Source organism: Haliotis cracherodii, unplaced genomic scaffold (assembly GCF_022045235.1).
Source record: "Haliotis cracherodii isolate W230 unplaced genomic scaffold, xgHalCrac1.p SCAF_23, whole genome shotgun sequence".
NCBI lineage: Eukaryota > Metazoa > Mollusca > Gastropoda > Lepetellida > Haliotidae > Haliotis > Haliotis cracherodii.
The window spans coordinates 1,252,570-1,280,161 of NW_027266279.1; the positions used below are offsets into that span (position 1 = coordinate 1,252,570).

The 27,592-nt window shown below is 40.5% G+C and overlaps 2 protein-coding genes across 4 annotated transcripts in view; both read right to left on the reverse strand.

The window, feature by feature from the left end:
• LOC139471615 (flavin-containing monooxygenase 5-like) overlaps positions 1–26,121 on the reverse strand; it is a 46,826-nt gene extending 20,705 nt beyond the window's left edge. Inside the window, exons 1-3 of one of the 3 annotated variants that reach the window (XM_071253994.1) lie at positions 25,954–26,121; positions 24,188–24,253; positions 18,618–18,758 (exon numbers count right to left, since the gene is read on the reverse strand). In XM_071253994.1, the coding sequence (XP_071110095.1) occupies positions 18,618–18,758; positions 24,188–24,253; positions 25,954–26,056 (310 nt within the window). In that variant the 5' untranslated portion in view covers positions 26,057–26,121. Of the gene's footprint in view, positions 1–18,617; positions 18,762–24,187; positions 24,254–24,375; positions 24,396–25,953 lie in introns of those variants that run through there. The other 2 variants (XM_071253993.1, XM_071253998.1) reach the window with 2 other exon arrangements.
• LOC139471616 (dimethylaniline monooxygenase [N-oxide-forming] 2-like) lies at positions 1,677–6,007 on the reverse strand. Its single transcript, XM_071253999.1, has 5 exons — positions 5,552–6,007; positions 4,997–5,052; positions 2,928–3,324; positions 2,502–2,740; positions 1,677–2,256 (listed from the first exon to the last, which is right to left on the reverse strand). The coding sequence occupies exons 1-5, from the start codon at positions 5,919–5,921 to the stop codon at positions 1,939–1,941; spliced, it is 1,380 nt and encodes a 459-aa protein (XP_071110100.1). The 5' UTR covers positions 5,922–6,007; the 3' UTR covers positions 1,677–1,938.
• Positions 26,122–27,592: the final 1,471 nt, after the last annotated feature.

Here is a 27,592-nt window from a genome sequence, read left to right on the forward strand (position 1 = left end):
AACTGTAGAAATAGTACAAGGATATTTATAAAATGTTTCAAAACTCTAAAATTATTTTGTCATATGCAGCTGATTTACGTTGAGATGAGAAATGCTTTCCCTTATTTTATCACTTGTAATCGGAGACTCGTGTATATCTCATCATAATTGGGTATCAGTATATGCAATATAGGATCATCTTCAAATCCAAGGAAAAGTCATCATCTTTGTCAACATTGGATGTATATAACTTGTTTTTGAAATGATCAGACAAATATTCGATATTAATACTTTTCTGGGGAGCACGGGTGGCCCAGTCGTCTATGGCGCCGCAATTCGCTGTGCAGAGTTGCGTCCCTTGGGCACGCCAGAAACCTATGATTGTGGGTTCGAATCCCGGTTCGCCCCGATTATATTCTAGGTTTTTCAGCACCATACCCGTGCTCGTGGGTTTCACCGAAGTGGTAAACGTCTGAGACCTGTATCACTTCAGGCTTTCCTCCCACATTAAGCTGACACGCCGTGAAAAAACTGGAATACTGTTAAAAGCGTCGTTAAACCCAACTCACTCACTCACTAATACTTTTCTGACTGCGTGGAGTTGTCTCCGGATTTTTGAAATTTGAAAGACTTTTGAAACAGCAATGTTTTACTCATGAAACTCTTGTTTCATGTCATAGTATTCAACTTTCTTTTGTCTACATGTTACATTATACTGATTCCGGATCAGGCGACAATTTCCCAATGAAACCAAGTCTTTTCTCCCTCTAAAAAGATTCAAACATTTGCATCTTACTTTCTTTAATAACTCACAGGAACTATCATACCACTGACGATACATTTTGTTAAAACAGACTTTTATCTTCATATCTAATGCAGCCACACATAAGGCTTCAGTTATATTTTTAACACTAGCATTGATGTTAACGAATGCTGCATCTGTTGCCTTTTCAAGTAAATAAGATTCTTCATCTGATGACAAATTGTATCTCAAGTTATCATCTCCATCGCTGGTCCATGCAAATCTGAAAGATTCAGGTGATCAGGTGGTCAGGCTGGAAGACTTGGTTGATGCAGAGTCGATTATTGACAGACCGCTGCCATATTGCTAAGTGCGGCATTAAACAAGAAACAAGTTAACACATTGAACGATTCATTAATAGTTGGATCACTTTTATCCTGTCCAGTTGCATCAACGTAGGTCAATCCATTGTGAGAGGAAGATGTGGCGACTCAATGTCAAAACTACATCATTTATCAAATAACTCAGATGAACATAATATATTATAATACACGCTAGTGCCTTAATCCCCCATAAAAGCGAAATCCCCAACATATGCGTCTGATCCACATCCCCCATTCACAACCTGGACGTTAGGATATCGAAAAGATATGCAAATATCTAAGAAGCATTTACCAAATCTATTTATAGTTGAATCTACAGAAAATCCTTCCATGCTGAAACTATTCAACAAAGTATTCCACATGTTTTCATCATAACCTCCAAGTATTTAAGGATGCTGTCCTAATAAGGTAGTGATATATGCTTCGACATATAGATGGCATGAATAACAAATTATCTTACAGCTATTTGACAGATTATTGTACCACAGTTAAGATTGGTGGCTATACACACATGCATATAATATTTCTCTCTTTACTAGCTAGTAACGGGATGCAGGACACACTATCCTAACCCCCATTCTGTCACAAGCAGGTACTTGGCCGATGTAAAGTTCATACACATATCGAGATATCACCTGATATACGGAACTGTGAGTTAATATTTATCATGGTAGCTCAACGAAGGGTCGCCGTTTTGTCTGTAAGCCAAATCTTGTCAGGTTACCATCAAATGGAGCGCACATATTCAGTACTATCTGGAATAAATGTTTTAAATTCTTGTTGTACTTTGTCATGATGTTTAGCATCTGACAGTGATGATTAAAAGGAATACGTTCAGCCATTGTACATCATAGTCAGCAAGACCGCGAGGACAGACACAATAATGAATCTAAGCATGAAGCTCGAACCCTCGAGGTCCGGTCCTTGGACATGCCTCACTTGCTTGGCATAGTGACCATGTTCTAGTGCATGGTCGATGGCATCCCTAGCACCACGCCACGGATGAGGCCCCCACAGTCGGTAGTAATAGGGGAAGGCAGGCCCATAGTAGTACAGGTAGGCGAGTCGGGGTCCGGCCTTGAACAGGTCCCACCAGGAGGGGGCCACACCCAGTTCCGCTGCCAGTTCATCCCAATAGATAATAGCTGGCATCTGGAAGGTAGAATATATGTTTTACTGTACAATTATTTCAATGTACAGACAGGTTCGAAAAACAGCCAGGTGTAAAAAATCCAGTCTTTCAATTGGCAAAGCCATGGTAAGGTGCGTAGTGAGCAGTCAGAATTTGTATGAGGGGAACATATTTTGTATTATCTTTATTACTCACGATAATATTATTTTAAAACTGTTTCAGGGACTTTTTTGTCTGGCTAATGTGACGTCAATATAATACCAACCAGATATTTGTAGCGTCCAAATCTCTGAAGAACAAATGAATTTGTCTTTTCCACATCATCCGCCATGACTTCAATAGAAGGCAGTCTGTGATAGCCAGCAAATACTCTGGCAGCGAGACGACCTTGCAGCTCAGTTAATGGTGGAAAGGAACCATTGGTGTCAACACAGCCTACCAGCGACAATGTGTGATGGTGCCATAATGGGAACATCATCTTGTAGAGATTCAGCTTGCCATTATCTGCAGATAGGAGTGTAACATAGTAGTAGCTTGTAACATTTGCACAAAATATCGTCAGGTATTAACAGATTGAAACATTGTATCGACATATTAAGGTTTTCTATTAAAACCACTTTCCAGACTTTGTATCTTTAATTACGCGCAAGTGGTAAAATATATGATTTACATAGCATATTATCGTTCTTACCCCCTTTATATGGTTCCTCGTGATCAAGGAAGTCAACTGAGAGCTCATATCCGGTTGCAAATAAAATGGCATCCAAGTTCTTGAGGATAGTGCCATCGTCAAATTCAGCTTCATGGGGTCCAAGACGAGTGAGTGTTTTGACAACTTTAATCCTTCCATTCATGATATTATACTGGACTTTATCGTTCACCATTATTCTGCTCCTTGAAGGGGGAGTAGACGGGCCTATTCCGCCAAGAACATGATCAAGTCGGTCGTTGCACATGTTTGCCACCACCTTTGAAAGCTTTGAAGTATTCCACATGTTGGACCTCTTGAGAAGAACTAAATCGTATGGCATCCCGTTTTTCACAATCGATGGTACCATCCACATACCTTCTCCTACACTGTAATACACCTACATGAATATTAAAAAAGAGGTACAGATTAAATATCCTGTAATATGGAGAGCTGAGCTCCATTTTCAAATAAGTAATGACCAAATACAGACGTCTTTTCAGATAGGCCAAAGACGTCGACTCATTTTACGATTTTTCGTGTTGGATGCTCATTGTTGCGAAAACGTATCCTATGGACAAAACATAGAAGTAGGAATTGGTGTAATTGTTTTGCAAATTTCGATGATTCTCTGTGGAGAGAGCACGATCGAATGTCCAGAGCCATATTCGATCGTCTTTGTCCTCCAAATATTCAAAAGGAATAAAACGTCCGGTCATTGTGAAGACTTTCAGAACAAATGGAATTTTCCTACCTGTGTTAGGGGCGGTCGAGTAGCCTAGTGGTTAAAGTGTTCGCTCGTCACGCCTAAGACCCGGGTTCGATTGCCCATTTCTGGTGTCCCCCACCATGATATTTCTGGAATATTGCTAAAAGTGGCGTAAAACTATATTCACTCACTCCCTAACTGTGTTGGGGCAATAGATGCGGATCATGTCCTAATGATTGTGCCACACCATTATCACTCTGATTGTGAACGGAAAAGGATGGCATTCAATTATACTCCAGCCTGTGTGTCATTACAAAATATATTTTTTACAGATATGTAGTTGCTTTACGGGCTGCTGCAGACACTGAACATGTTCTCCCACAATCCTACAAGTGGAATGTACCAGTTGGTATCCCTGATAGCGAAGTCGATATGCCTATTGTGATGATCGGTGATCAAAGCTATCTGATGTCTACTTGGCTCTGAAACCACACAGCAACAGAAAATCATCATAATTGTCTGCTTAGGACGGACTTTACAGCTGTGCGTGGATATATAACCCTGGCCAAATGCTAAGCAGGCACATGTTTGGATCATCTGACCATAAATTTCCCCTTTGCCACTTTGGTTTCGGTGACATTTTGGTGCTGTCAGTCAAGGATAAATGGTTGCATAGAAATAGGGCTTTGGATCTAGAACCGGGTAAATCGTAATTGTGTGATGATAAGTCGTCATCATAACGTGTTATTGTTATTTGGTTATCAGCATCGTCATATTGTCAGCAGCATCATTTCCACTGCAAGACGCAGTGTTATCGTGGAAGGTTTCCACATCCAGTCCATCATCATCTTCTTCCTGGTAATGTTGGAAGTGTTGGTCATCATTTCCAATAAATAAGCATTCAGCTCAGTATTAAACTTGCATAGTTTCCAAGACTGGCCACTAGTTTTACGTTTATCGCTGCACTCCATCTTGGTATGTTCTTTGCATTGAATAGCCGTTTTATCCTAGCCCTTGCATTTCATTCATTTGCTGACTTTATCATAAACGGCAGTGTCTTCTTTGGGCAGACTGTCCAGCTGTGTGTGGATATGTAACTCTGACCAAATTCCAAATAGACACATGGTTGCATCGTCAGACCACGGTTTCCATCTTTACTGCTTTGCTTTTGGTGGCATATTGCTGTGATTCAGGGACAGTATTACAAATGGCAACTCAAGTATACTTTTAGATATTTGGGAATTATACATGTAGTCTGAGCATTACAAAGTGGTGAAATGATAACATATTTGACCTTGACAACTTACGGAACCCTATTTTCACATGCGGATAACTAACTACATTACGTTTGAATGCAACATACCTGATGTGCGAAGCGAGCAGACTCGGCAGCCAAATCTCCAGAGGAATTTGAGTTTCCTGAAAATTTAAAATATACATTAAGACAGAATAACTATTTTCAAAGGTTTCGATAACTGTAACCATTATGTGCTTCCCTTCAAAGGTCTTGAGTGATCACATTTATGTGAACCAATCTACATTTCTATCATAATGAATTACAGTAACGCGTAAAAGAGCTTGGAACAACTCTGTTTATGTGTGAGAGTGAATGTAACCTGATCAGATTGCTCTAGCAATAGGAATGCTGTGCTGGGGGCACCACTGAATCACCTAGAAGGGACATTGTCGCATTGTCACTTTGTTGCCTTTAGAAAGACAAGCAAAATGTGTAAAAGTGCTACAATTGGTCAACATGTCACATTCCTGCATTGTCATGCTTTGTTAATTTTAACACTTTTTGCGCGTTTTTGTAAAGGGTGACAGTGGGACAATATCCCTTCTAAGATTCCATAGGTGGGGATATTTCAATTGACCCTTAGATTGATCATGCTCTACAATTGCAACACACATTCCTCACCAACAACAAGTACGTTCATGCCCTTGTATCTCGCAGCATCTTTGAACTTCATGGAGTGCTCAATGCTTCCTCTGAAAGTATCCATTCCTTCAACGTCAGGGAATCGAGGCTTCTTGTAGAAACCTGAGCAGATCATGACAAAATCAAAGATATCCCTTTGAGTCTTCTGGGGATCCTCCGTTTCTACCTCCCATCTTCCGGTAACGTTGTAGTCAGGTGACTGCCTGATGTTGATGATTTTGGTGTTGAGGTGGATGTGTTTGCCGAGTCCAAAATTCTCACAGTAGCTCTGGAGGTAGTCGTGGACCATACTGCACGTCAGAAATGGCGGAAAGTGGGAAGGGAAGGGGAAGTCACTGAAGCTGAACATCTCCTTGCTGACATTGGTTGTCAGATTGTCAAAGGCTCTTGCGCCCTGACCTTCCCTGTATTCCTCCGTGTAGTGCCAAATACCTCCTAAACAATTCAATGCGTTTATAAACATTTTCTATTTAGGAGACACAAATTATATATACCACTTAGTATGTCATATATGCGGGTGTCATTGAGTATTCTCTGTGCAGCATCAGACAGAGGTTCAAATGCTCATCAAATACTAAATAACATCCTCATATCTGAAAATGTTACATGATACACTTTTAGTATATACTTGAGCGTGCAAGCGTGAAGTTGTGAACACAACACTTGATATTTCTCTGTAGTGAACAGAAAACTTTGATGGAACTGTTGTCTTACAAGAGATACCTCCCCGCAAATTGTCTTCCCTGTATCGCCAAATAATGACAGATGGTCAATAATAGAGTTAATATGGCTTCTTGCTGTTCGTTATTCTGTTGAAAATGTTTCGTTATTAACTGTCAATTTCTCATCTTTATAACATTTTCTATTTTGGAGAAACTTATTATACACCTGTCAGATGTGCATGTGTCTGGCGTTAGTCAGAGGTTCAAAAGCGCTCACCTTTTTCGCGCATAAAATACTCAATAACATCCAAATATCTGAAAATGTTAAAACATAATGTTTATCGCCAGTGTAAAATACACTTTTATTATAAACAATGAACATAAGCGTGAAACACTGACTTTTCTGAAGTTGTGAAAGGGGATATTTTCACTGCGATGAACATAACACTTGATATTTCACTGCAATGAACATGCCTTGACGGAACTATTAACTTAACTATTCCTCCCCACAAATTATCTCCCCATTATCGGTAAATAATGTCAGACGGTCATTTGTACCGCTTCTTGGCGTTTGCTATTTTCTTGAAAATGTTTCGTTATGAACTGTAAATTTCACATTTAACTCCTAAATCGAGACTTCGTTTCGCAAAGCGCATATTTATTTACTTGACCAGCGTGTATTCTTCCACCTCCAACAACGGTCTCGTAGATTTAATGTGTATTTTGGTTGAAGTTGATTTTATATTTAATCATATCTAAATATATGACAAATAATTTTATTAACCTCAAATATCTTGTTTAGATTGCCTCCCTTGATCAGGTATGGTAAGGCAGGTGTGAAACAGGTTTTCCTGAAGAAAAAAAACACTTCCCAAACAACACATAAGGACTTTCTTTCCGGGTATGCTTTACGTTTATTGCATCAGCATTGTGCTGTGTTAAAACTGTTTGCACATATGTGATATTTGTGTGACTCTTGCCTCAACAATTTCAAAACACCTGTAGTGTAATCAACGGAGGTCAAAGGTTAGCCCGTGCATCCTGTGAACTATTTTCGAAACTTCTGACTTTGCACAGAACTGTATTCAAAAAGTATGGGTCCGAAAAAAAGGCTGAAATAACAGAATCACAATGCACAGTTTCTCTCAGAGGAGCACCAGTAACTGTAACAGTTGAAGCGCCGTAATATATCATAAAATACTTTGAGTGAACTGCACGCTTACCTCCCTTGGTTTGTTTTCATCCACCATCTACTGATGTAACAATGATTCTTTTGGCACTGTTATTCTTCAGGGCGGGGAAGTATACGGGAAAGGTTAGTTTTATAGCATGTATGTCGACATGTTTGTTTATTTTGGAATTCAAGCCACGCAGTTACCGAAACGAAACATACAAATCATGTGCTTAAAATGGTGATGCTATTCTTTTCCAGCACTAAGAGTTTCTTCAAAATCGTCTTTATGCAATTAATTGATGCATCTGACCTTTTCTTGTCAGAAGCTGAAATGCTTAAACCACCCATATATAATCCGATGTCCTTTTTTCCTCAAGGACTAATTTTGTGATGTGCACGGTGTATACGAATGAAGAAGTGTACTCCGGACATCGTAAATAACAGCATTATATAAAATATGTTCTGAATATGCTTATTCGTGAACGACGACATCTGAAGTTATTTTGTTTAGATGCTCATGTTCACTGGAAATATTTGGAATAGTTATATTCCGTATTCCCAGTCCCCCGTATTTTTCTTTATCAGTGCACCGCACAACGCCACGTGTGAAACGTTTGGTTGCAAAGTCAAAGCAAAATAGTGACTAGTGTATCGGCAAATTTGCATCAAGGCTATAGTATTTTTCAACCGTTTAATGGAATTCAATGTACAGCCGTAGCTCTGGTCGCTATCATATATTATGTGTCCCGGGCCTCAAATCTATTTGCGTCTGTACCGTGTTCCACTGACCTCGACAATCTGTTGCATGAATGCACAGCTCTCTACGGTCTATGAGGGGTATTTAGGTCATAATCAGCTCCCAGCAGCCTGTGCCTCAAGCGATATTGTCGACAAAACAGATCAGTTTTATGGCCCCGTCACAGGTGCTCCAAGTATTGAAGCAGGGGAAACAAATTTCCTGCAATTATTTCAACAAGCAATATTGATATACCAGTCACATTTGGTAACTTTTAATGATGTCTCCATTGTAATTTTAACGGATTTTGATTCGTATGCATCATTTGACTCTCATCAGCGGAATGGTTTGGGTGAGATTGATCCGAATGGACAAGCAGTGTCACTTCTGTTCAGTAGAATGGATGAATTGTTATGTATCATCTTAACAGTATATATATCATCATCACATGAACTCACACCAGTCATTGTTACAAGTAAATCACATTCCACAACAGTAACTGACACTGGACAAAAAACAGTACATAGAAAAAAAACAAGTAACTCATCAAGATCATATTTACTATTCTTTGAAGGAAAGAAATACAAAAAGGAAACTGACCAAAAAACGTAAAACAAGAGACGAGGAATCTCTGTTATTGATTAGTTCTGGTACTGAAATTTCTCCAACTTCGTGATCATATTTGAGTGAATGCATCTGTGGTTGTGACAAAAAGATCTCGTCTAGTATGACTTTTTTGCCATATGGAGTCCTTATTATTTCCATTTTCGTTATTATAACCAAATGCTTCATTTTGCCTAGAGTAAAAAAATAATCTTTTATTTGAGTATGTATTATTGACAGATTGAGACTGTTTCCACATGTTTACATTTGTGCCAGAAATTGCTTTCATTTCCTTAGATCTACTTTTTTTAATAAAGACCCAGGTTCAGCAACCCGGAGCCATGCTTGCCGTAAGAGGCCACGGACAGGATTGGGTAGTTAGGGTCGCTGATTTGGTTGATGCATGACATCATATTCCAATTGCGTAGTTCGATGCTCTTGATGTCAATCACTGGATTGTCTGGTCCAGACTCGATTATTTACAGTCCACCGTCAAATAGCTTGAATAATGCTGATTGGGCGTTAAACATGTTAACTGTTTTAAATAGACCTACCCTATGCAAATGTATCAACTGTATTGCCCAATACTCAAAATAAATAATATTTCTTTCCAGCGCTGTCTTATTTGTGGTTAATATTATTATGCTCCTTCGTGCCTTTCAGTAACATCATAATTATGCGTTTGTGAGGCATCATATATGGTGGGGAACTTTGATGATCTGCATCAACATTTTCTTGTTTGTAATGTGAAGGTTTACAAATGTATCTATGTATTGTGGTCGTGACTACATAATGCGATTTGCGGACATTCACGATTATTCAGGTATTTATTTTACTTTTATCTCTCTCTCCTCTTTTCTCTCTCCATCCCTTACATGTATATTTTAGTCTTTCTATCCTCAATCTTTTTTCCAATCTCTCTTCATCTATTCACAACTTTCCTACAAATGCACCGCCTCCGTGGTCTAGAGCGTCCGCCCGGAGAGCGGAAGGTCCGGGGTTCGATCCCAAGCCGCGTCATACCAAAAGACGTCAAAAGATGGTACTTGTTGTTACCCTGTCTGGCGCTCGGCATAAAGGGGCTAAAGCAAGGACTGGTCGGCTCGGAGTCAGTATACTGTGTCTGAGTAGGGTATTCATGTTAAACTGCGGCATGATATCTCAGTGAGCTAGCACTATAAATCAGCATCAGTCCGGAATAGTACAAGCAGCCACACACACACGTGCATGCACGTCGCTATATAAGTGCAATAATCTTGGACGCGACGCTAAACCCCATTTCACCTCACCTCACAAACATATGCACTCACACTAGACCCATTGACATGTAAAAACGTGTATGAAAGAATTAACATCAATGTCTGATTTTACAATTTTGTCAATGAATGCTCGGGGCCACCAAACATATGACAATAAACGAAAAGATATGTTTAATTTCCTTCGAACCAAAAAGTCATCAATTATATTTCTTCAAGAAACCGACAGTACAAAACAAAACGAGCAAGTATTATCAGCCGAATGTGGTTATCGCTGTTATTTTGCGTACGGAACGAGTATAAATTTGCGCATGCGTTAGAGTTTTCGGGTGTTGAGTCCTTGTGTGATAGGTAGACCACAGGAAGTGTCTCGTGAGATATAATTTTTCTCTCATCTCGTGACGGAGGAAATGAGATGTTTTTAAAACCATTAAGCACGAATACACAATGCTACGATTTGCTTAAATACAACGTCTACAGCAGGGAACATTCGTGACTTGCCACGGGCCGGTCGTGCACATGAGACATCACGTCAACAAGACAACCACATTCGGTTGGTGCATCTACGGAATTGATACCAAACAGCCACATTAACAGCTCGAATGTTTCCTGTTTTCAGACCGGTTAGTGACAGAACCGTACACAACCGGTTGAGGGAGCACAACATTCGGCCCAAAACCCAGCTACACGCCCAGTTATTCCATAGAGTCCAGGTTCACCTGAACAGCTCTGATGGCCGTGCACGGTCTACAGGCGTCCAGGAGAACGTTTAGTTCGTCAGTTTGAGGGTGGAAGTGTAATGGCTTGGGGTGGCATTACAATTCATGGACTACGGTAATGATCATCCAACGCTCAACAATCTGGTCACATTCTGGTGTCTTAAATGCACCGCCGCAGCTTCGTATGTGTTAACGCAAATGGTGATCTCATCCGATATTGATATTGTTAACTTCTTTAAGTGCCATTTATATTACAAGTTGGTATGTTGAACAAGGGCGATAGTTCTCTGGATATACAACTTCTGTATTACAATGAATGTTACGTTTCGGTGTAGAGGCTAACTTGCTCAATAACGGCGTCATCCATAGAACAATCTCACTTGTTGACATTGTTGATTGAGTTGTCACACCAGCCCCCTCTTTCAGGGCGTTCTGTCTCCTACTACCAGGTATTTGTTATCATAAAACATTGATCAGACGAATAACATAACATTCACAACACTTCACATGAAGCACAGTTACCTTTTTCCGCCAGTATATTTTGAATGTTTTCGGCTTCAAAGTGAGGGTTGAAGACATATAGGTCCCTGTGTCATCCAGGGGGTTAAAACAAACTTGAACCCACATTTCCATATCCACACTTGAATCCATATTCACATACTTGCACCAACTTACCAAGGTTGTCATATTGTTCGAAACACACAGGCTCCAATCCTTCTTCCAAACATGACTTGATGGCTGCCAAACCGGAAATGCCTGCCCCAACAATGGCGACTCTCTTCTTTGCGTCCATGTTTACTGTGAAAGGTAAATTTCAAGAATATATTTGTCGATTATACACATACGTTTTACTTCTGTGGGCGTTGAATTAAGAGAGAAAAATAAAAAGAATCAACTTATATTCACAGGTTCTAGTCGTTATGAAATGTGATTGATCTTTAATCGTACATGAAACACTGATGTCATAGTGTTTACACATTGGTATATTTTAGCTTGTGTTGAGCCCAAACCTAGCAATTCTGAAATTTAAGCATCCCAGGTTATTCATTTTTTCTTACATGTCATCTAGCAATCATGAAATTATACACCGTGATGGTAATTTCAATCCAATTTGGGGATGCCTTATATTGTCACGTTACTCGGCTGTTGATATATCTGCGATAGTTTGTATGTTAAAAATACCCCTGTGTCTCAACCATCGATACTCACAGGTTATACAAACCTGCCACCACTGATCGTGAAAATTGAAACAAGTTGAAGTTATGCACAGGAAAAGCGCATCTCCCCTCTGATATGATATTTTATTCAAAGCACTTTCCAAAACGTACGTAGATAATCAAGTCTTTGAAAGGCATTTAGTGAGTGAGTGAATGAGTATGGTTTTACGCCGCTTTTAGCAATATTCCAGCAATATCACGTCGCGGGACACCAGAAATGGGCTTAACACATTGTACCCATGTCGGGAATCGAACCCGGGTCTTCGGCGTGACGAGCGAACGCTTTAACCATTAGGCTACCAGACCGCCCCGAAAGGCATTTAGAAGCGATACACATAAGGAACAGAATTTATAGATGTCAACTTCTTTCTTGTGAGGAACACAACCGAGTATATACTTACTCCTTCATCAGGTGAATGAATGCTTTTACTTACTTACTTACTTACTTTGGAGATTTAACGTGCGCTTTCCGACTGATGCGTATTTCGCACACGGGCCCGGCCAGGCCATTTAATGTGTTTCCGAGAGGGGCGAGGGTGGTCTGTGCAACCCAAGAGGGGGCTTTAGGGGTTGCTTATATAGAATTTGGGAATTTTGAGATTTGGAATAGATGCCGATGGGGTTGGGGAGGAGAACTAAGGGAGCTGGGTATGGTGGATGTTTGTTTGTTTATGTGATTTTGATTTGGTAGGTTATTATGGTTTTAGATGCGTTTTATTAGTTCCGTTTTTATTAAGAATACGCCTAAGGCCTTGAAGTTTTCTAGTTTATTTTGTGGGTTTAGTATTGCTTCTAGAGTGAGAGCCTTGTTTAGATTGAGGGTGGTTTGTAATGCGGTTCGATGTGTTAGGTAGTGTGTGCAGTGGATGAGTGCGTGTTCTCGGGTTTCTGGTTGTTTGCAGTGTGGGCAGTTACCTGTAGTGTGTTTTTTAAGTTTTTTTAGGTGGTTATTTAGGTTGGTGTGTCCTGTTTGGAGTTTAGTGATTACTCTGTCGATTTTTTTTGATGGATGGAGAATTTTTGGTTTGGTTAGTGGTTTGCTGAGCACTCTTTTGATTTGGCTATTTGAGTTTAGATATAGGTTATGCCATTTTTTTGTGATTTTTTGTTTGTTTACACTTTTAATTTCTGATTTTGAGATGGGTAAGTTTAAGCTTATTTCTGGGATTTTAAGGGATAGTTTAGCTGCTTTATCGGCGTTTTCATTACCGTATATTCCTACGTGGGCGGGTATCCACAAGAAGGTTATTTGTTTGCCTGCTTTTGTTAGGTCGTTGGAGCTTTTAAGTATTTGATTTATTAATTTAGGTCGGTTTTTGGTATTTATGTTTTGGAGGGCTTGTAGTCCACTTAGGGAGTCAGTAAGTATTAGGATTTTTTGGTTGTTTTTGGATTCTTGATTGTGGAGGGCTGAGGCCATGCCCATTAGTTCGGCCATGAATATTGATTGGTTATTTGGGAGTCGGAAGGATTGTGTGGTTTTAGTTGGTTGTGTGGTATGGACTCCGAAACCCGTCTGTTTGGAGGTCGGATCTGAGGATCCGTCCGTGTAAATGTGACACCAATTTGGCCAATTTTTGTGTATGTATGCTAGTGTGGTAGTTTTAGCTATGTTTGGGTCGGTTTGTTTATTTATTTGGCTAGCTAGTGTTGTGTCTATTTTGGGTATTTTAAGTTTAGGGGTGAAGATATTTGATTGTTTGCAGTTTTGTTTAAGATTTTTAATTTGGTGTTCATTTAGGTAGTTTGTTATTCTTTGGGATATTGGGGTAAGTAAGGGGTGTTTACGAGCTAGAGCTTGGTTTTTAGGGCTGATGTTTTGGTTTATTAAGTTTTGGATGAGAGGGTTTGATTGGGACGCGGCCCAGAAATTTAAGCTTAGCTGTTCCCTGCGTAGACTTAGTGGCATTTCTCCTGTTAAGGCCTGAAGTGAGGTGTAGGAGGTGCCATGTTGGGTGCGTGTAATGAGTTTGAGAGCCTGATATTGTATTGAGTCAAGTTTTTTGGATAGAGAGTTGTTTAGGGTGTTGTATATGGCGCAGCCGTAGTCTAGTTTTGATCTAATTAGGGATATGTAGAGAGAGAGGAGAGTATCTTTGGAGGCTCCCCAGTTAGAGCCAGTTAGGCATCTTAGGGTGTTTAGGTCTTTACTGCATTTAGTTGTTAGGTTTTGGATGTGAGCATCCCAGGTGAGATGTTCATCGAAAATAAGTCCTAAGAATTTGGTTTGTTTTTGAAATTTGATTGTTTGATTGTTTAGCTGGAGGATTGGGGAGGCGGGTTTCATGTTTTTATGTTTGAATACTATTCCTGTTGTTTTTTCTGTGTTAAGGGAGAAGCCCCATTTGTCAGCCCATTGTTGTATTTTATTAAGTGATTTTTGGAGTAGATTTTTGGCCATTTTCATGCTTTTAGTGCGGATCCAGATGGCTCCATCATCCGCGAATTTTGATGTGTTTACTTTAGGGGATAGACCCTCGAATAGATCGTTTATCATTATATTGAAGAGGGTGGGGCTGAGGATACTGCCCTGTGGAGTGCCATTTTCTAGGGGACATTGGTCCGATAGAGTTTGGTCTATACCCACGGTTATTTTACGATTGTTTAAGAAGTCCTGGATGTAGTTTATTATCTGACCTTTGAGTCCTATTTTTTTAAGTTTTTGTATTAGCCCATCGTGCCATACCATGTCGAAAGCTTTAGAGAAGTCTAAGAAGATGCCTGTGGTATATTGTTTATTTAGTTGTCCTGTCTTAATATCTTGTTCTAGTCGGGCGAGGTTATCTAGGGTTGAGCGGCCAGGAGTGAAACCGCTTTGATCTGGGTTTATGATTTTATTTTGGGTTAGGTAATGTTGTAATCTATTTTTAGCCATTGATTCCATTACTTTACATAAGTTTGAAGTTAGGGATATTGGTCTATATGAGTTAGCTTGATTAGCTGGTTTATTAGGTTTAGGGATTGGTATGACTAGGGCCTGTTTCCAGGGAGTAGGAACCTGTCCGTTTAGGTAGATGAGATTGTATAGTTTGAGTAGTGCCTGGAGTAGTTTTAGGGGGAGTTTTTTAATTATTTGGTAAGAGGTTAGGTCTAATCCTGGGGCTGTGCCCTTTTTCCTGTTTTGGATTACGTAGAGGAGCTCCTCCATTGTGTAGGGTTGATTTATTTCTAGATTGTTATTGTTTGGTTCTTTTGTGGGTTTGTTTTCTGTTTTAAGTTTATCTTGGAATTTTAGGCTGAAGTTGCTGTTACTGCTAACGGCCGAAAAGTGGTTGGCGAGATTATTTGCTTTTTGGGCGGGGTTGGTTGAGTTGTTAATGTTAGGGTTTTTTTTATGTCGTTTTAAGCCTCTAATGGCGTGGATTTTGCGCCAGACCGTTCTGGCATCTGTACGGTTATTTATACCTTCGCAGAATTTTTTCCATTCTCTACTTTTGGCTATTTGGACTAGTTTTTGAACCTGGTGGTTTAGTTCGTGGGCTATGTTTAAATATTTGTAGTCGCGTTTTGCTTTATTGAAGGCTGATTTACGTTTTCGTCTGGTCTGTTCTATTTCCTCATTCCACCATGGTACCGTCGGTTTGCCTGTCTTAGATGTTTTGAAGGGGATGGAGGTTTTGGCTGCGTTTATTATATAGTCTGTTAGGTTTTTACAATAGGTTTCTGGATCATTATTTTCTATTTCGTTTAAGTTAGCTTCGTTGCAGATATCTTGGAATTGGTCCCAGTTAGCTTTATTGTAATGGAATTTTGGTTCTTGGTTTTCTGTTTGGTTTGGTACGTTTGTATTTCCTATGGTTATGTTTATGGGGAAGTGGTCGCTACCTAGCGGGACGTCGTGCACTTCCCATTGAGTGCTTTGGGCTAGATCTGCGGTGCATATGGTTAGGTCGATAGCCGACATTTTTTGGTTTATCTTATCGTACCTCGTGGGTTGGTTGCTATTAAGGAGTACTAGGTCGTTTGTTTCTATCCATTCGGAGATTAATTTGCCATGATTATCTATTTTATCATCTATGCTCCATGTAGGATGGTGAGCGTTAAAGTCTCCTAGGAATATAGTAGATTTATCGCTTATTTTGAGTAGTTTGTTTAGATCCTCAGGTTGGACTTTTTGTTCCGCCCAGTGGTAAATATTTATGATGTTTATGTTTCGGTTATTTAATGTGATTTTAATGCCGTTGGCTTCTAGGTTTGGCGTGTCTATTTTTATTTCTTCGTAATTTATATCTTCCCTGATAAATATGATTAGTCCTCCTGCGGCTCTTCTTGTTTTCGGTTTAGCTCTGTCAGTTCTAACTGAGTTGTAGTTAGGTAGTGTGAATTTCGATTTTTTTTAGAATTTGGTTTCCTGTATACAAGCAATGTGAGGGCCTTTATTTAGTTTAAATTTAGTTTTTAGTTCATGGCCGTGGGAGGTGAGTCCGTTGGCGTTCCACTGAAAAATATTTAGTCCTTCCATTATTGGTTTCGGGTGATTGGTGATTTAGTTTTTAGTTTTTATTTTATTCGGTGAGTTCTTTTAGATGGAGGTTAAAGAGGAAGAAGGGAAGATCGGTTAATTTTAGATTGAAAGCTACTTTGTGGAAGGATTCCATACTAGCTTTTGGTGAGTTTTGACTATGCATATATGCTAGGAGTAAGGTGAGGTTATTTAGGTTTGGGGTGTTGGCTGGTTGGGAAGTTTGGTTTGTTTTAGTTGGAGTAGTGTCTATTGTTTCCTCAGTAGTGGAGAAATCTTCGTCATGGGTTGGATTAGGTTTAGATGGTTGAGTTTCCATGGGGGAGGCATGTGATGTGGAGGGTTGTGAAGGTGTTGGCGGGATGGGTGTAGCTGATGTTTTCTTAGTGTTTGTGTTTTGTTGTTGTGCTTGCTTGTGGGAGAGCGTTGTTGCCATATGGGCTGTAGGGTGCTTGGATGAGGGTCGTGTTGTGGTGGTCATTTTGAGGTTTGTTTTGCATGCGGGGGTTGATGTTTTGGGAGGGTTCGTGGTTGGTTGAGTGGCTGCTTGTGTGTGTGAGGTGGGTGCGGTTTCTCGGTAGGGGTCCCAGACAGAGCTGTCGGTTATGGGTGTGGTGTTTGTTTGTGGGATGGTGTTTGGGTGTGGTGTAGGGAGGAGTGGTTTAGATGCAGGTGTAGCAAATTTTCGTGTTTGGATTTTAGCCGTTTCTATGTTTATGTGTTTGTTGGCCTGCTGGGTGAGTGTGTGTCTGTGTGGGCATTGGTTTGAAAGTGAGGTGTGTTGGGTGGATTTGCAGTGGATGCACCAGGGTGTGCATGTGCCTGGGCAGTCTGTTTGTGCGCATTTTTTACATTTAGTTTTAGGGTAGGTGCATTGGGAAGCAGTGTGGTTGTATTTGAGGCACTTTGAACATTGCTTAACCTGCTTTATATAGGGTTTGACTTCTAAGTTGGTGTGGGCTCCGAAGGATATGTGTTTGGGGGCTTCAGGGAATTTAGCGGTTTTTTTAAAGTTGATTATGACAATGGAGGTTGGGACCGTTTTTCCGTTTCTAGTTGAGGTTATTCTGCGCGTGCTGGTGATGAGGGGTTGAGGGTTTTGGTCTTGGTTTATGTTAGCTTCTAGAGAGTATAATTGTAAGTCCTCAGTTGTTTCCCTGGGGTTAACCCTAATTACGCCTCGTGTATATTGTTGCCAATTAGGTGTTTGTTTGATTACCGTGACGTGGAATATTTGAGTTATTTTATTTGCTGCGTTGTAAGATTCTCGGTTAGGGAAGATTATCTGGTATCCTTTGTTGGCTTTTTTAATATTGTTGTAATTTATTTTTTGTCTTTTGAACCAAAGTCCTATTTTGTCTGCCGAAAGTTCTAGTGAGAGAGTGGTGCCTGAGCCTGCTGAGAAGAAGTAGAGGGCGAAGGTGGTGAGGAAGGCGGCCGGGGAGGGTGTTGGCGATGGAGGTGGAGTGGATGTGTCGAGTTTGCGTTTTTTGGTGTTTTGTGGTGGCGAGTTAGCTGGTTTGGTTGGGGTGGTGTATGTCGTGTTTTCGCCATACTCGGTCGGGACGATGTTTTCGAGTGACCTCCCAGAAGTGTTGTGCGCTTCCGCAGGCGTGGGTGAGTAAGGAGCTGGAATGTCTGCGAGTGTGGCGTTGCGGGTGTCAGTCATATTGTTTGGGTGTTGTGTTGGAGAGCGTGTGTAGTGGTGAGCGGTGGTGGAGTTTTTTGGGGAGGTGAGTTGGTTTGTTGTTTTTACTTGGTGAGTTGTGTTTAGGAGGCGGAGGAGGTTGCGGTGGTTATTTGTTGTTGGTTTTAGTAGGAGGGTTTGGGAAATGGATTATTTATTGAAGATTAAGTTTGATTCTGGAAGGCTGGGATAAGGTGAGACAAGTGGAAAGCGGGGATTAAGAGATATTTAGTCGAAGGAGTGGAGGTATGTGAGTGGTGGGCGTGGGTGGTGAGTAGGAAAGAGCGAGCGTTGTGTTTAGGAGAAGGGGGGATTAGGTGTTTTTTGTTTTTAGGAGTTGGGTCAAAGGGTGTGTTTGAGTGGTGGGCGTTGGTGTGAGTAGAAATGAGTGCGAGCTGTGTTAGGGAGATTGGGTAGGATAAGGTGTTGGTTATTTAGTGTTGTTGTTTTTTAAGGATTTAGGGGTTTTATGATTAATTCGGTGAGAGTGATTTTAAGAGTATGTGAATAAGGATAACGTGATAATTACCGATGATGGAGTTTCCTTGGCTGGCTATCAGGCAATGCTCTGTGCTGGCTTGGGGAGTGTTGCTCGCTGGGAGTACAAACTGCAACTGATTGTCTGGCCAAGACTCGTTTATTTTCAAACCGCTGTCCTGTAGCTGGAACACTGCTAGGTTGGCGTTAAACAACAAACAAACAAACGGTGAGAGTGATTGTAAGAGTATGTGAATAAGGCTGAAAGGATGACGTGATAATTACCGATGTTGGAGTTCTCCTTGGCTGGCTATCAGGCAATGCTCTGTGCTGGCTTGGGAGGTGTTGCTCGCTTGGGGTACAAACTGCAACCGAATGCTTACTTACTTACTTACTTACTTTGGAGATTTAACGTGCGCTTTCCGACTGATGCGTATTTCGCACACGGGCCCGGCCAGGCCATTTAATGTGTTTCCGAAAGGGGCGAGGGTGGTCTGTGCAACCCAAGAGGGGGCTTTAGGGGTTGCTTATATAGAATTTGGGAATTTTGAGATTTGGAATAGATGCTGATGGGGTTGGGGAGGAGAACTAAGGGAGCTGGGTATGGTGGATGATTGTTTGTTTATGTGATTTTGATTTGGTAGGTTATTATGGTTTTAGATGCGTTTTATTAGTTCCGTTTTTATTAAGAATACGCCTAAGGCCTTGAAGTTTTCTAGTTTATTTTGTGGGTTTAGTATTGCTTCTAGAGTGAGAGCCTTGTTTAGATTGAGGGTGGTTTGTAATGCGGTTCGATGTGTTAGGTAGTGTGTGCAGTGGATGAGTGCGTGTTCTGGGGTTTCTGGTTGTTTGCAGTGTGGGCAGTTACCTGTAGTGTGTTTTTTAAAAATTTTTAGGTGGTTATTTAGGTTGGTGTGTCCTGTTTGGAGTTTAGTGATTACTCTGTCGATTTTTTTTGATGGATGGAGAATTTTTGGTTTGGTTAGTGGTTTGCTGAGCACTCTTTTGATTTGGCTATTTGAGTTTAGATATAGGTTATGCCATTTTTTTGTGATTTTTTGTTTGTTTACACTTTTAATTTCTGATTTTGAGATGGGTAAGTTTAAGCTTATTTCTGGGATTTTAAGGGATAGTTTAGCTGCTTTATCGGCGTTTTCATTACCGTATATTCCTACGTGGGCGGGTATCCACAAGAAGGTTATTTGTTTGCCTGCTTTTGTTAGGTCGTTGGAGCTTTTAAGTATTTGATTTATTAATTTAGGTCGGTTTTTGGTATTTTTGTTTTGGAGGGCTTGTAGTCCACTTAGGGAGTCAGTAAGTATTAGGATTTTTTGGTTGTTTTTGGATTCTTGATTGTGGAGGGCTGAGGCCATGCCCATTAGTTCGGCCGTGAATATTGATTGGTTATTTGGGAGTCGGAAGGATTGTGTGGTTTTAGTTGGTTGTGTGGTATGGACTCCGAAACCCGTGTGTTTGGAGGTCGGATCTGAGGATCCGTCCGTGTAAATGTGACACCAATTTGGCCAATTTTTGTGTATGTATGCTAGTGTGGTAGTTTTAGCTATGTTTGGGTCGGTTTGTTTATTTATTTGGCTAGCTAGTGTTGTGTCTATTTTGGGTATTTTAAGTTTAGGGGTGAAGATATTTGATTGTTTGCAGTTTTGTTTAAGATTTTTAATTTGGTGTTCATTTAGGTAGTTTGTTATTCTTTGGGATATTGGGGTAAGTAAGGGGTGTTTACGAGCTAGAGCTTGGTTTTTAGGGCTGATGTTTTGGTTTATTAAGTTTTGGATGAGAGGGTTTGATTGGGACGCGGCCCAGAAATTTAAGCTTAGCTGTTCCCTGCGTAGACTTAGTGGCATTTCTCCTGTTAAGGCCTGAAGTGAGGTGTAGGAGGTGCCATGTTGGGTGCGTGTAATGAGTTTGAGAGCCTGATATTGTATTGAGTCAAGTTTTTTGGATAGAGAGTTGTTTAGGGTGTTGTATATGGCGCAGCCGTAGTCTAGTTTTGATCTAATTAGGGATATGTAGAGAGAGAGGAGAGTATCTTTGGAGGCTCCCCAGTTAGAGCCAGTTAGGCATCTTAGGGTGTTTAGGTCTTTACTGCATTTAGTTGTTAGGTTTTGGATGTGAGCATCCCAGGTGAGATGTTCATCGAAAATAAGTCCTAAGAATTTGGTTTGTTTTTGAAATTTGATTGTTTGGTTGTTTAGCTGGAGGATTGGGGAGGCGGGTTTCATGTTTTTATGTTTGAATACTATTCCTGTTGTTTTTTCTGAGTTAAGGGAGAAGCCCCATTTGTCAGCCCATTGTTGTATTTTATTAAGAGATTTTTGGAGTAGATTTGTGGCCATTTTCATGCTTTTAGTGCGGATCCAGATGGCTCCATCATCCGCGAATTTTGATGTGTTTACTTTAGGGGATAGACCCTCGAATAGATCGTTTATCATTATATTGAAGAGGGTGGGGCTGAGGATACTGCCCTGTGGAGTGCCATTTTCTAGGGGACATTGGTCCGATAGAGTTTGGTCTATACCCACGGTTATTTTACGATTGTTTAAGAAGTCCTGGATGTAGTTTATTATCTGACCTTTGAGTCCTATTTTTTTAAGTTTTTGTATTAGCCCATCGTGCCATACCATGTCGAAAGCTTTAGAGAAGTCTAAGAAGATGCCTGTGGTATATTGTTTATTTAGTTGTCCTGTCTTAATATCTTGTTCTAGTCGGGCGAGGTTATCTAGGGTTGAGCGGCCAGGAGTGAAACCGCTTTGATCTGGGTTTATGGTGTTATTTTGGGTTAAGTAATGTTGTAATCTATTTTTAGCCATTGATTCCATTACTTTACATAAGTTTGAAGTTAGGGATATTGGTCTATATGAGTTAGCTTGATTAGCTGGTTTATTAGGTTTAGGGATTGGTATGACTAGGGCCTGTTTCCAGGGTGTAGGAACCTGTCCGTTTAGGTAGATGAGATTGTATAGTTTGAGTAGTGCCTGGAGCAGTTTTAGGGGGAGTTTTTTAATTATTTGGTAAGAGGTTAGGTCTAATCCTGGGGCTGTGCCCTTTTTCCTGTTTTGGATTACGTAGAGGAGCTCCTCCATTGTGTAGGGTTGATTTATTTCTAGATTGTTATTGTTTGGTTCTTTTGTGGGTTTGTTTTCTGTTTTAAGTTTATCTTGGAATTTTTGGCTGAAGTTGCTGTTACTGCTAACGGCCGAAAAGTGGTTGGCGAGATTATTTGCTTTTTGGGCGGGGTTGGTTGAGTTGTTAATGTTAGGGGTTTTTTTTATGTCGTTTTAAGCCTCTAATGGCGTGGATTTTGCGCGTGGATTATTTATACCTTCGCAGAATTTTTTCCAGTCTCTACTTTTGGCTATTTGGACTAGTTTTTTAACCTGGTGGTTTAGTTCGTGGGCTATGTTTAAATATTTGTAGTCGCGTTTTGCTTTATTGAAGGCTGATTTACGTTTTCGTCTAGTCTGTTCTATTTCCTCATTCCACCATGGTACCGTCGGTTTGCCTGTCTTAGTTACTTTGAAGGGGATGGAGGTTTTGGCTGCGTTTATTATATAGTCTGTTAGGTTTTTACAATAGGTTTCTGGATCATTATTTTCTATTTCGTTTAAGTTAGCTTCGTTGCAGATATCTTGGAATTGGTCCCAGTTAGCTTTGTTGTAATGGAATTTTGGTTCTTGGTTTTCTGTTTGGATTGGTACGTTTGTATTTCCTATGGTTATGTTTATGGGGAAGTGGTCGCTACCTAGCGGGACGTCGTGCACTTCCCATTGAGTGCTTTGGGCTAGATCTGCGGTGCATATGGTTAGGTCGATAGCCGACATTTTTTGGTTTATCTTATCGTACCTCGTGGGTTGGTTGCTATTAAGGAGTACTAGGTCATTTGTTTCTATCCATTCGGAGATTAATTTGCCATGATTATCTATTTTATCATCTATGCTCCATGTAGGATGGTGAGCGTTAAAGTCTCCTAGGAATATGGTAGATTTATCGCTTATTTTGAGTAGTTTGTTTAGATCCTCAGGTTGGACTTTTTGTTCCGCCCAGTGGTAAATATTTATGATGTTTATGTTTCGGTTATTTAATGTGATTTTAATGCCGTTGGCTTCTAGGTTTGGCGTGTCTATTTTTATTTCTTCGTAATTTATATCTTCCCTGATAAATATGATTAGTCCTCCTGCGGCTCTTCTTGTTTTCGGTATGCTTTTAGGCAGATAGCATATATATGTACATGTAAGAACAACAAAGTAATAAGATAAAAGGTGGAAACTTAACAAAGGAAGCCAACAGGTAATTGGCGCTGATGGGTGATTAGCAATAGACAATGGAAGCCAACACTTTACAGTCATTAGCGCTGATAGTTATGGACAACTTGAAGCCAGGAATTAAATTATTAATGATTGACAATGGGCAAAGGGGAGGTCGGGGATAATTAGCACTGATAAAAGGTTAAAGAACAGAAATAGCAATAGGCACATGGAAGCCAGCTACATAATTAGCCCCGACAAAGATCAAAGCAATAAGTCCCAAGCACTGGGCAGATAGGTTCCCTTATCACGGTCCTGATGTCAATGACTTGGCATTTTTTCCAAATCTCAAAATTTCAAAATTACTATATAAGTAACCCCTAAAGCCCCCTCCTGGGTTGCACAAACTCACTTTTCCCCGTTTTGGAAACACATTAAATGGCCTGGCCGGGCCCGTGTGCGACATACGCTTGCAGTCGGAAAGCGCACGTTAAATCTCCAATATAAGTAAGTAAGTAAGTAATGACTTCTTGTAGTTTTCTTTGTGTGTAGGTTGACTGGATGGTCGTGCATGTTGTAAAATACCATCCGAACATTACGATTTAACCTCGATGATCCGGTAACCCATTCATCAGCACATCCCCTCGTGTCGTTCCCTTAATATGTCTAGATCCATTAATTCCACGAGTGTCTGAAATGCACCTTCACACAAGGCCAGACACTCCACACAGCGCCGCCTGCCTTGTATCAAATTTCTGAAGTAAAATCGCAGATCAAGCAAAAAAACTTCTTTTCTAGCCTGAATAACTTTGAATCAGCAGTGTGTTTCCATGCATGACTGACAATATGTGTCACTGCGGGTTAACTTGACATACACAATATTGAAACACAGCATAACCGATGGTTATATTCATACATTCCACAGTTTTTTCCCCATAATAACTGCAACTATACAAAGAAGGTATTTCCCTACACCACATGCATGATAATTTGTAAATACTGTTATATTCAGGTTGATCCGTCTTTCACAACACTGAAACAAATAACACCACAACCACCATGACACCTTACCCTTGACCTAATCCCCGTGAAGTACGATGAGATGTGATCAAAACTAGAGATAAACTGACATGATAATGCACATAAACATTCGGTAACACAATGCCAGATTAATGAACATTTATCTGTTAACATCACATATCTATCTAGGTCACAGTCACTCGCTGTATAATAACGTGTAATGTATAGCGTAACTGTAACGCTCAACTAACGTTCGACATCTCAAATAGCTCGGGACAGGGACCAAGAACATAGCTGTGTTATCAACATAACTAACTACTATGAACTTTCCAACACTCACCAGGTTGTGCTGATGTCACCGTGTTGACTCGGGAAGAGTGAACAATATCTTCAGGGATCGTCAAAACTGAGATTACACCCGAAAGATGAAAAAAACAAACATTGAATAAAAACGAACAAGGACTGTTGAAATATCTACGACAGTTTGTATGCTAAAAATATCCCAGCGTCTCAACCGACGATACTCACAGGTTATACAAACCCCCCACCACTGATCGTGAAAATGGACACCAACTGAAGTTTACGTGATACGCCGCACAGGAAAAGTGCATCTCCTCTCTGATAGGATATATTTTATTCAAAGCATTTTCCCAAACGTACGTAGATAATCAAGTCTTTGTAAGACATTTAGAAGCGATACACGTAAGGAACATAATTTATGGATGTCAACTTCTTTATTATGAGGAACATAACGTTTCGGAGTATTAACTTACTCCATCAGGTGAATGAATGCTTTTAGGCAGATAGCATGTATATGTACATGTAAGAACAACACAAGTAATAAGATAACAAAAGGTGGAAACTTAACAAAGGAAGCCAACAGGTAATTGGCGCTGATGGGTGATTAGCAATAGACAATGGAAGCCAACACTTTACAGTCATTAGCGCTGATAGTTATGGACAACTTGAAGCCAGGAATTAAATTATTAATGATTGACAATGGGCAAAGGGGAGGCCGGGGATAATTAGCACTGATAAAAGGTTAAAGAACAGAAATAGCAATAGGCACATGGAAGCCAGCTACATAATTAGCCCCGACATAATGAACATTTACCTCTTTACAATACATATTTATCTATCTAGGTCACAGTCACTCGCTATACAATAAAGTGTAGAGTATATCGTAACTGTAACGTTCAACATCTTAAATAGCTCGGGACAGGGACCAAGTTCATTTGGATCCCCGCCCACGTAGGAATCTTTGGAAATGAAAAGGCAGATAAAGCAGCAAAATTATCCCTTAAACTCCCAGAAATAAGCTTAAACTTACCCAGCTCAAAATTAGAAATCAAAAGTGTCACTAAACAAAAAATCAACCAAAAATGGCAAAATATATACCAAAACTCAAATAGCCAAATCAGGAAAGTACTCAAAAAAATCCTAAATAAACCCAAAATACTACACCCATCCAAAAAAATCGACAGAATAATTACCAAACTACAAACAGGCCATACCAAACTAAATAATCACCGTAAAATAGCTAAACTACACACAACAGGAAACTGCCCACATTGCAAACAACAAGAAACACCAGAACACGTACTCATTCACTGCACACACTACCAAACACACCGAACAACACTACAGACTACCCTAAATCTTAAAACCGGACTTACACTAGAATCAATCCTAAATCCACAAAATAAATTAGAAAAATTCAAAGCCTTAGGCATATACCTAATAAAAACAGGACTAATTAGCCGCATTTAAACCCCAAATAAAATATTAAATCCAAAACTACCTTATTTGATAACCACCCAACACACACAGCTCCCTTAGTTCGTCCCCCACCCACTCTTGGCATTCTTTCCAAATCTCAAAATTTCAAAATTACTATATAAGCAACCCCTAAAGCCCCCCTCCTGGGTTGCACAAACTCACTTTTCCCCTTTTTGGAAACACATTAAATGGCCTGGCCGGGCTCGTGTGCGACATACGCTTGCAGTCGGAAAGCGCACGTTAAATCTCCAATATAAGTAAGTAAGTAACCAAGAACATAGCTGTGTTATCAACATAACTAACTACTGTGAACTTTCGAACACTCACCAGGTAATGCTGATGTCACCGTGTTGACGGGAAGAGTGCATTCGTCACCACTCGCCCCTTTCCGTAACCTGCAAGAAGACTTTTTGTGTACTCCGTCTTCCATGCAAAGTAAGCCACAGAAAGTGTCAAGTGAGATATCATGTTTCTCTCATCTCGTGACGGAGGAAAGGAGACATTTTCACTCGTGGCTACGCATTATTAAAACCACCCAGCCTCCCGCTCCGCTTGTTCTGTTGCACAAAAACTTCATTGCACAATTTATGTTGACGTCATAATTAAGTGTCACATGACCCCATGTCGGGTTGTGTGCTTCTTCTGGCCAATGGGCAGTTATATGATACAGTATGCCTTGACGATGTGCTTATTGCAAGATATTTGTGACAGAACACTTTCAAAGGATATCTACATTGCGTTTTGGACGGTATCGCTTACCGGTCAGTGTTGACATTAGTTAGTTCAACACGCAGAAGTTTACAATCTGCATTCGACAATATGCCTTTTGACATACTCTTGTTTACTTCGTGCAGATATCCACATTCCACCCACTGTTAGTACCAGGATGAATGGGAATTCTCCTGACAAACGTGGGGAAGATTTGGCATCAGAATCATGTGCACTGTCGGCGTCGGCGTCAACAACAGGAAAACCCGAAAACGAACCTTATTATTGCTGAACTGGAGCAAGAGAAACTAAATCATCATGAATGAGACATTTTGGACACATGCATTTGTTTCTGATGTGGTATTTGGACTTGCATTCACCCAGACAAACTTTCACTGGAATCATTTGTACTTGTATTTGCATTTGTACTTGATTTGCAAGGATTGTACTGTGCAAGATCACACACCATGGGTGAGTGAGCGGGGTTAACGCCGCTTTTAACAGCATTCCAGTTATATCACGGCGTGTCAGCTTAATGTGGAAGGAAAGCCCGAAGTGATGCAGGTCTCAGACGTTTACCACTTCGTTGAAACCCACGAGCACGGGTATGGTGCTGACGAACCTAGAAACATAATCGTGGCGAATCGGAATTCGAACCCACAATCATAGGTTTCTGGCCTGCCCAAGGGACGCAACTCTGCCCAGCGAATGGCGGCGCCTTAGCCGACTGGGCCACCCGTGCCCCCTCACACAACATGTGGAGTACAGACCTTTTTACTCACAGAGCCTGATGAGATTCAATGTTTCACATGGTTTCCGCAAGGCTAGAGATTATTATCACTCTGCCTTACGTGCCATTGGAAAAGGGTACTTGAGTTAGGACGATAAACCTGTCATAGAAGGTATGGCGTGGGCAGCATTACAGAAGGGTACCGGAAGTGGGTCAATATCATATGGCGAGGAGAAAGATGCTGATGTCATCCATTCAGGAAGGATTCAAGTCCCAGATTCCGGAACTTGGAACAGATAATACTCACAACAATGAGAGTGGACGGGGACATAGCAGGTTTTCAAAGGGGGCATGGTTTGCGAGAAACTGCATACTTGTGCGTCTTGTGCGAGGAGCGGGTTCTTTCACATGCAAAAGGCTAAGTTCGAGTGTTCGAAGACCAGACAAGATGCTAGACTGTTGTGTATGAATGTTATGAAACATACTTCAAGTGTGATCTTATCTAATGACTTTCACTTATTAATATGC

Coding starts and splice junctions, on each gene's coding strand:
- LOC139471616 (XM_071253999.1), bottom strand. CDS start 5,921: ATGTTCAGCTTCAGTGACTTCCCCTTCCCTTCCCACTTTCCGCCATTT. Junction 2,741..2,927: donor CGAGGAACCATATAAAGGGG/GTAAGAACGATA, acceptor TCCTATCTGCAG/ATAATGGCAAGCTGAATCTC. Junction 2,257..2,501: donor TTGGACGCTACAAATATCTG/GTTGGTATTATA, acceptor TCTACCTTCCAG/ATGCCAGCTATTATCTATTG.